The sequence below is a fragment of the Neltuma alba genome, unplaced genomic scaffold, assembly GCF_004799145.2.
Source record: "Neltuma alba isolate B1F8T4 unplaced genomic scaffold, ASM479914v2 tig00005722_pilon, whole genome shotgun sequence".
Classification (NCBI taxonomy): Eukaryota; Viridiplantae; Streptophyta; class Magnoliopsida; order Fabales; family Fabaceae; genus Neltuma; species Neltuma alba.
In genome coordinates, this window is record NW_021634207.1 from 378,355 (window position 1) to 387,741 (window position 9,387).

The window sequence follows — 9,387 nt, forward strand, 5'->3', positions numbered from 1 at the left end:
TTGCGTCCAGCCTGAAAAGTCAGACGCCCCATATATCTCGCACATGATGCCATTCTTCACAAGGCCAACAATAAGTTCATCAACAGGCTAAGCATCTCACCCTAATATATATGTACGCCCGCATTTGAAAAAAGTAGATGGGATTTGCGTCCCGGCGACCCATCGCTTTCCTAGCTCTCACTTGTAGCTTGTCTCGAATCCCTGTACATGTCACGATATATTTTATTAAGGAGTTGTTTGGAAATTACTTATACAAAACTTTTCTCACAGATTTATTTCCCCACAACGAAGTTCGGCTGGTTAGTTGGTTAACACGAAGGGAAAGCACGCAACCTCTCATGCAAAACAGTGGCTCTCTGATTCAGATGTACACTGTACCCAGCAAGCTGTTGGGCAGCTGCGGTCGACTTTTAACACAAATATGGAACGCAGCCCCCGTCTGCTGGGCTGAGGAATAGTTCAGAATTGAAACCTGAAATTCATATGCCTGTTAGTGTTCGGTAGGCCAGTGACATTGTTGACGCTTGTTTTCTGCACCCGTGGGCCAATCAGCGCGCGTGATCTCGGATGAACATCCAAGTTGGGGGCCAAGTGTGTGTAAACGGGGACTACTGTGAAAATGAAAGCCGGTGTGCAGCCACATTACTTTCCTCACCTCACTCTTTCCGTAGCTTTCTGTGGCCTATAAATATATGTATATACACCCACATATCATCATAAACAAATAACAACCACACGCCTCCCCACTCTCTAGGCCTCCCAATCCCATTAACTTAATTCAGTCCCTCTTTTAAAGTTTGAGCGCACATGCTGTCCCGTGCATGGCAACTATCCTCAGTCCTCATCAACTTTGACTCCTCTTAATTCATAGATCCAGCGTGATTTTAATATAGAGTCCCGGACGGAATCATTACTTGTTTTTCTTTTAAAAAAATGTGAATATTGGAAGTCAAATATTGAGAGTAGGCATACATGTGAGCTAATGAATTGGGTCATGGCGCAAATAATTAAGTGCAGAAACTCTTGTCCGTTGTGTTTAGTAAGATGCTATGTATGCCCATCCGAATTATGGAGGAGAGCCCACCCGCGGTGGCATATTAACTTGGCAGCTGTGGCTATATCCCTTGTTGAAGCTAAAGTCCCACCTGCACCGGATTTCCCATACACGCCCCAGTCCTCTCTCTCAAAATTTTCCATTTTGTAAGCATTCGCAAAGTTTGATTCTCTATCCTCGCCCCTTCTGTATGCCTCATCAATTAATAAATTCGAAAAGGGGAAAAAGGGCTGGGGAAAGCGTTTCCCATACTTTCCCACCTGCCAAAGTCTCATCGCCGTGGACAAGAGGAGAAAGGGACGTTGTTTTAGAGAGAGAGAGAAGTAATTAACAAAAAAGCTGTCAGTGCCAAAAGAATCCGACATTTATTTTCCCCCACTCGTGTGCCTCTCGGCTTTCGGCCTCTCACCTCCTCCCATTTGGATTTACCCCTCGCCCAAAGCCATGGCTCTCTATTTAACACCCATCTGCATGCACCCATACATCAAATTGTTACTGTATGATTTCGTCCTCTGTAGGAAATTCCTTTAATGGATTTTCTGCTCTCACTTCTCTGCTCTCTCGGCCTCTCCGCCGTCTTTCTATTGCTCCTTCGGCAGCTCCGTTGCCGGGTGCTGCGGCTTCCGCCAGGCAGCCTCGGGCTGCCCTTCATCGGTGAGACCCTGCAGTTAATCTCCGCCTATAAGAGCGACAACCCGGAGCCTTTCATCGACCGACGGGTGAAGCGCTATGGTGCCATCTTCACGACCCACGTGTTCGGTGAGCCGACTGTGTTCTCGGCTGACCCGGAGATGAACCGGTTCATTCTCCTCAACGAAGGGAAGCTCTTCGATTGCAGCTATCCCGGTTCGATCTCCAGCCTTCTGGGGAAGCACTCCTTACTCCTCATGAAGGGCTCTCTCCACAAGAGAATGCACTCCTTCACAATGAGCTTCGCCAACTCCGCCATCATCAAAGAACATCTTCTCGTCGATATAGACCGTCTTATCCGGCTCAACTTGGATTCCTGGAAAGACCGCGTCTTTCTCATGGAGGAGGCCAAGAAGGTACCCCGATTAAACTTGACTGAGCATGGCTGCTGAGTCAACTCGGACAAAGATTCCTCGTGTTGATTTCGGCTCCCTCTCTAATTAATACCGTCATGCTTTTCGGAGGTGGCGAGCCTTGGAAGTCGGTTTTGCTTATTTAGTTCAGAGGTTACTAACTGCTGTTGGCCTAGCTGGCACTGTATAACTTCTTTCGTCCCACCCCACCCCAAAAAGGAGTTTTGGTCATCATTATTATTCTAAAATAAAAATCTTCTGCGGAGGATTATTATGGGGTTTTATTTGATAATATAATGAAGGTAAGAATGTCGATATGTATCAGAAGATGGGAAATTAAGAGGGGACTCAAATGACAAATTCCCTTCCGTCGTTCGGGACACGATAAAAGGATTTTGTATTTACTGATAAAAACATAACGGTAAAAGGCCTTCACTTTTAAACGCAATAACCAAATAAAATCCTTCCGTGCGCGGATCATCATCACAGAGCCTGCACAGGGCATCACATTGGTCACCATATCATCACCCGTTTTATTTCCATTTCTGCATTTATTGATTTTGGATTTAGGCCGACGGCAATTAATTGATTAAGAAATGATGAGAATTGCGGAACTATTTCAGATAACGTTTGAGCTGACAGTGAAGCAGTTGATGAGCTTGGATCCAGGGGAATGGAGCGAGGGTCTGAGGAAAGAGTACGTTCTGGTGATAGAAGGATTCTTCACGCTCCCCGTACGTCTCCTCTCAACCACATACCGCAGAGCCATAAAGGCCAGAACCAAGGTGGCGGAGGCGCTCGCTGTGGTGGTGAGGCAGAGGAGGAGACAGACCGAGACGGGACAGAAAATGATGAACGACATGTTGGGGGCACTGTTAGCCTCCGGCGACCGCTTCTCCGACGATCAAATTGTTGATTTCATGCTGGCTCTGCTCATCGCCGGCTACGAAACTACCTCCACCATCATCACTCTCGCCGTCAAGTTCCTCACCGACACCCCTCTTGCCCTGGCGGAGCTCAAGGTACGTCCAACTGTTTCCAGTTATTGCCAAAAAAACATTAATCATTGTTAAGTATTTTAAATTGTGGAGTACTCATTTATGTGTTTTCGTTAAAAAGTGGTATTAATAAAGAATAAAATTAAAAACCTAGACTTTGTTGTCACAAGAAGGAAGGAGGAAAGTCTGAAGTAGCGAATTTAAGAAAGGCAAGAGACATGCCGGGGGGAAAACAGAGGGAAGCAACCGGCGAGAGAGAGAGAGGGTCAGGTTGGGGCAGGGGAAAACCCGAGGCCGCCTAGGGAGGAATAGACCCTATTTTGATTTTTCAAACAAATCGTCAAAAAGATTTGAGTTGGATGAATGTGGTGGTGTGGGTTTGTTGGATTTTGTGCGTAGGCTGAATGTTCAGAGACATGCAGTCAAAAAGCCTGCGTGCGCATCCTTGACACTTTCTTTACTGCTCTAAACTCTCTTGCCTCTCATCACATGCATTGGCCTCTCTCAGACGAGGATGTTGTTATCTCTTTAGCTGAGGTTAGCCCAGCGTGGCCACTTTTGTACTTTTACCCCTCATGCATGCTCTGCTTTCCGTTGTTTATTTTATTGTCACTTCGCCTTCGTCTCTAAATTCCACACATCTACCACTGTGTCTCCAACTGTAATTAAATCCCACTCCGTCACTCCCTCCCTTCTTTGTTCGTCTCATCACTGGGCTTTATAACGCTACTTAAAAATAAAAGAACGATTATTTGTTTTGTTAGTCATCGTTAGAATTTACTGTCGAGGCCATACCCGTAACTGAATCAACTCGTACATTTTTTTTTTTATCAATCATGTCTCCTTAGAGTAAAAAGGTTGGGTTATTTTCTTCTCGGGCGTCAAGTCAGTTGACGGAGAGAAAGCTTAGCCCGAGGGCTGGCGAAAACGACGGTCAAAAGAAGAGAGGGTAAAGTCAAAGAGGTAGAAACATGGGTCAGAAACTCAGGCGTGGGACAAATTTATGACAACCAAACCGCACGCTTCGTAGCCTAGTGCTGTCAAAAACGACAAAACAACCACAATTGGGAGGGAGGTAAACAACACAAAAGTGGACTCAGAATCTGGTCTCTGACGCATCATTCACAGGACCCAAACAGAGCTTTCCCATTTGCCCACCGTCATTTTCCGAATGACTTGTTGGGTCGCAGAATGATCAGAGATTGGGGGAGGGGGTGGGGAATGGACCAGTTCAGTTCGGTCCCTTCAGGTGAGCCCTCTGTGCAATAGTCGGGCACTGATTTCGAGGTATATGACGTCACTTTATCGCCCCGAGCCTCCCTCTAGAGGCAGACTAGCGTTGAAAAGCACAGCACCCTTTTTGATTCCTAGGACTCTTGGGACTACGCCTCTCCCTTGCACCTTCCAAGTTCTGACCCTATCTCTTTTCTGGCAACATTTCCCATCCCATTCCTTTGCTGTTTCAATCAAAAAGTAGTGTATGACAAAGACCGGCCTGCCCCTTGATTTTGACTTTCAACGCCTCTATTCCGTTTATGCATTGGGATAGTTACATTAGCTGGATTAATCGGTTCGTCATTGCATTGTTGTGTAATGCGGAATGAAGAGGGTCGCTCTAAGAGCACACAGCTTCAGTCTTGGGTCTTCCTGAGAGTGTGATTGGCGTTTATGCAGGACGAGCACGATCAAATCAGAGCAAAGAAGAGTGACCCGGAAGCAGCTTTAGAGTGGACTGATTATAAGTCAATGGCATTTACTCAATGCGTAAGTGTATGGTGCATATAGTATATATTTCATTGGAAGCGTCGTCGTTAATTAATGCAGATCAAGAGCATGAAGCATTGGAGTGGTTTCGGCAAACAAAAGAATATGTTGATTTTGAACCTGGTGTTCTGTTTGTGCTCTGCCGATGAATAGGTTGTTCACGAGACTCTGAGGGTGGGGAACATAATTAGTGGCATATTCAGGAGGGCAATGACCGACGTAAACGTGAGAGGTAGCTAAAAAACAAGAACATTTAACATCATTCTATTTGGTGTCAGCTTTTTGGAATATAAATTTTAATAGCAGACGACTTGAAATAAATAAACAGGATACACAATTCCGAAGGGATGGAGACTGTTTGCATCGTTCCGGGCGGTCCATCTAAATTCGCAACATTTCAAAGACGCCCGCTCCTTCAATCCATGGAGATGGCAGGTTTATAACTCATCTCACGAGATCCTTTTGCCCTGAGACTGCTATGTTAACTTGGGTGAAAATGGTGAAACAGAGCAACTGGGAAGCAGGAGGAGGAAGCCCGGGGAATGTGTATACACCGTTCGGAGGAGGGCCCAGGATGTGTCCTGGCTTCGAGCTCGCCCGAGTCGTCGTCTCTGTCTTCCTCCACCGCTTTGTCACCCAATTCAGGTACAGGTATTGGTTTATGAATCCATCAAAAGTACAATTCTAGTGTTAACCAAAGCGCATGAATTTGATGCAGCTGGGCTGTGGCGGAGGAAGACAGGCTGGTGTTTTTCCCAACCACTAGGACGCAGAAGAGGTATCCGATCATAGTGAAGCGTAGAGATGAGGGCACCGAATGAAGTGGAGAGTTTCAAGTTGTAGACGAGGCATCCAATTATCTATCACCTATTTCATGTAACATCATCACTATTATCATTACGCTAGTTTTTATTATGGTATCCGTATCGCATTCGTGAACTCTTCCACTCCTCGCGTCCTCTTCCTCTCTGCCATAACACAACACATAATTGAATGCACATGAGGGGGTTCTTGTTATTAATCTCACAAATAAAGTCGCTGATGAATTTGACTCGTGACTTTCATGGTCGCCGGAGCTCGGCAGTAATTGTAGATTTGTCAATAATCAAAATCCCCCCCCCCCCCGATTATATTGCCGGTGCCCATCGCCCACCCCCCATCCCCCAGCCCCCAGCACCGATGCCAGCAACTCATGTCATCGAACCCTCGAATCTTTTGGAGCCTCGGAGTGGAAGTATTTAAGGGTGTCTAATAATATCAGTGATATCTAACGACGTTCAGTTTTTAAAATTTTAAAAAAGGACTATGGTCCCCGGTTGTACTTAGGATTCTCTTAAATTCATTTTTTAAGCTCTAATTTAGATCCAAAGAGAACAAATCTCCGTGATAGTGGGCATATTGCGAAGAAGTAAATCTGGCCCATCCTTACACAACGGATAGTGAAGCTATATTTTCACCTAACAATTTAAAACGTCTTATGGTCAAATTGTTGTATGTTGTTTTGATCCATAAAACAACCGGCTATGACGTCGGGGGGCAAGACGGAGAAAAAAAAGTGGCATAAAATGTCAAAGCGTCTTTTCTCTTTTTTTCTTTTTGTAATTTTTTTAATTTTACAATAAATAAGTTGTCATCAAGAGATTGATTGACCATCTTCATTTTATTGGCGAGGCAAATTAAATTTGGGCGCCTCAGGATGTACGATGAACAGCCGAATTCATAAAATACTCTGTCAGTGGCCTCATGACATGGTAACTGATGATTTCTCAACTTCACCGGCCCTTTTGGCCTGTGCAAATAACATAATGCCTTCGCTCTGTTTTTTATATACAGTGACATGTGCTCCAAACACACAAAATATACCATAGACTACTTTGTCTTAACCAAAAAGCACAGAATAAAATAAAATGGAGGTTAGAACCACGGCACGGTCTGTATGCGGCTGCTCTGTCAGCTCTAGTCTCCCCCATTGTTAGTCCTTGCCGTTCTAAGGTCAAGGTTCCTGCCATCCTTCGGTTAACCTGTGCCCTTTTAAGGAACAAATTTGGCGCATTAGTTTAAGATTCAATCTGTGAAGCCCCTATTTGGTGGCGCAGATATAAATCCATTTTCTCCATTTTTAACCAAGGAGAAATAAAAGAAAAGTACGAGCTAATCTTAGAATGAATGTCACCAGAAAATACCTCGAGGTTCTGGTCAGTTGAGTGTGAATAGCCGAAGATGCTAGACTGGAAACTCCTATGTTAAATGTATGTATATATTTCATCTGGCTGTTAGCTGCTTCATTTGACTCGTTCCTCCCGCAGGATCTTGGGATACCTCGGATGCCCGTTCTGGCAGGCTGAAATCTGCACCCAAACACAACACACATTATCATTTTTTTTTATTAGATTGCCACAGTGCCGGCTTAAAGTTATAAAATGAAAATAGATTATGATCTCTCAAAAAGAAATGAACCTAGCCTCACATGGCACACGATGATACGGCTATTTGTATACACTTGTGAACAGTAATTATTATGCAAGGGCGGCGAGTAATCCCCCCCGTTCATGTGAATTCTCTGAACTAACTGAAGAAAATCACGGTTCCGTAAGTCAGGGGGCACGTCTTCCTTCAGTGTTGATCACGTCCTAAGTGATCATTTAAAAATGGCAAAATTTGACCGTTGGGTATAGTGATTGACCCATCATGATTTGAATTCTACGCTCATCTCATTATATCAAAAACAAATAAATTTTCAACTACTATTTTTTTAAGGATAAAATATAATTTAACCGAAAAATAAACTTAAAATTTGAGAGGTCGAACTCGAAATTTAAAAAAGACAGCCACTTCAATTTTTTCAGCCGCCCTATTTCGGTCCCCCTGACCAGTCTGGCCGTCTTGAAAAGTCAGCATATGAGTAAATAAGAAAGTATGGCCGAGGCCGATCAGGAACCGGGCGTTGAAGCATTCTAGGTGAATTTGGTGGCGGCCCGCAAGCAACATGGCTTTCCCCAACCCCAACATTGACCTTCCAGAAAAGCCCCAAATTCCGCCGTATTCATGACTCCTTCCCTGGTCTTTTAGGGCTACTTTCGTGGGACCTGCAATATTCACTTCTCCTCCCCGTTCCCACCGCACAAACTCAGCTAAAGGAAGAGAACGGAAATGAACTACTCTTTGAAATTTTCAGTTAATGACCGCACTGATCCTTTCTTCTTTTATTTCCCAAACTCATATACTTGATCGCTATGCACATGCAACTTTTTGTTTGGAATGCGAAGGAAATGAGATGCAGACACTTACCGCTTCGATGTCAATCTTGTAGACCAAAAGCTTCCGTCTTTCTCTGCAACTTGTTCGATGGGCAACCACGATATGGCCCGCCGCCAGCGCATAGGAACACATGAACAGAGCTATTTCCGAGGCTCTCACGGTTCTTCCACCCGACCCGCCAAACAAATAAACAGCAGCTTTCACCGATACAAATATCACCGACAAAACAGAGCAAGCCGTCGTTACCCCCAGATATGGTCCTCGTGAGAGTCTCGGCCCATCACACGAGCTATACACACCTATAGCAGGACGCACGCATAGTATTACTTTCCATTCGAAAGGGTGTATATATGAACTAACTCGGAAAAAACTAAAAGGTACTCCTCGTTCCGTAATAAATATAAGTTCCATTTGTAGTACAATTTGCACTGCAAAATGGGCGGAAGAAGGGTAAAACAGAACAGGTCTGTGAAGAAGTACTTACAGAAGATGACGAAAGACCTGATAATGGAGAGGAGGGGGATATCGAGGAGAGAGCATCGAAAGTCGTAGTGATGGAAATGGGAAGAGAGAGTCTGGAGGGAGGGAGAGGAAGGGGAAATGGCAGAGAAGAGAGCAGAAGGGAGAAGAGCGTCGGCAATAACCAGGAGGAGGGGAGCTGAGAAAAGGAGAAGAGAGGCGAGCATAGTGATCAGGAAGAACAGAGTCTTGAGAGCCCTCAATATCCGTCTGGATGCGTCTTCCTTGGAGAATCCCATTTTGGCAAATTCGGGGCTTGCAAGGCAGCGGGCTGAATGGTAGTATATAGATACGTACAAAGAGAATGAAGGAGAGGACGGCGAGAACAATGATGGAAGACAATGTTTAAGGAGACCCCGCGGATATGGGAAGGTGCAGGCGGAAGGGCAACGATTTTGACCCGACTTGTCCTGCAGCTTGACTAATGACAAATGGAGGCTGCAAATTTACACGCACACCTTATAAAAGCCCCTCACTCCCCCTGTTCCCGGTCCAACGCCCCACATTACCTGGAGTACTTTTTCACTAAAAAGAACAGTTAAACGGCAAATTCTAGGTTTTCCTATTTCTACCCTTTTCTTTAATTTCCCAGGGATGGCTATCCTCTCTGAAACCCCCCCAGCGCCCACTTCCTTGTTAGGTTTCTGACGCGTGTCCACCATGGCGCCATCCAACGACGCCTTCCCCCCACCTGATTTATGTAACACATCTGTGCATACGCATTCCGGGATATAACTTTTCCATCTGTTAA

At 45.0% G+C, this 9,387-nt stretch overlaps 2 protein-coding genes across 5 annotated transcripts; one reads left to right on the forward strand and one right to left on the reverse strand.

Annotated features, from left to right (window-relative positions):
• Positions 1 to 1,418: 1,418 nt before the first annotated feature.
• Positions 1,419 to 5,774, forward strand: LOC114748435 (cytochrome P450 90A1-like). 2 transcript variants are annotated; one of them, XM_028936829.1, is made up of 7 exons: positions 1,419 to 2,100; positions 2,721 to 3,119; positions 4,770 to 4,859; positions 5,013 to 5,091; positions 5,188 to 5,294; positions 5,368 to 5,504; positions 5,578 to 5,774. In XM_028936829.1, the coding sequence occupies exons 1-7, from the start codon at positions 1,585 to 1,587 to the stop codon at positions 5,678 to 5,680; spliced, it is 1,431 nt and encodes a 476-aa protein (XP_028792662.1). In that variant the 5' UTR covers positions 1,419 to 1,584; the 3' UTR covers positions 5,681 to 5,774. The 2 variants fall into 2 exon arrangements, with proteins under 2 accessions (XP_028792662.1, XP_028792663.1); XM_028936830.1 differs by lacking the exon at positions 4,770 to 4,859.
• A 1,019-nt stretch (positions 5,775 to 6,793) lies between these two features.
• Positions 6,794 to 9,068, reverse strand: LOC114748523 (uncharacterized). 3 transcript variants are annotated; one of them, XM_028936952.1, is made up of 4 exons: positions 8,602 to 9,068; positions 8,148 to 8,416; positions 7,043 to 7,207; positions 6,794 to 6,880 (listed from the first exon to the last, which is right to left on the reverse strand). In XM_028936952.1, the coding sequence occupies exons 1-3, from the start codon at positions 8,873 to 8,875 to the stop codon at positions 7,142 to 7,144; spliced, it is 609 nt and encodes a 202-aa protein (XP_028792785.1). In that variant the 5' UTR covers positions 8,876 to 9,068; the 3' UTR covers positions 6,794 to 6,880; positions 7,043 to 7,141. The 3 variants fall into 3 exon arrangements, with proteins under 3 accessions (XP_028792785.1, XP_028792786.1, XP_028792787.1); XM_028936953.1 differs by having other exon boundaries at positions 6,794 to 6,887; XM_028936954.1 differs by having other exon boundaries at positions 7,033 to 7,207.
• Positions 9,069 to 9,387: the final 319 nt, after the last annotated feature.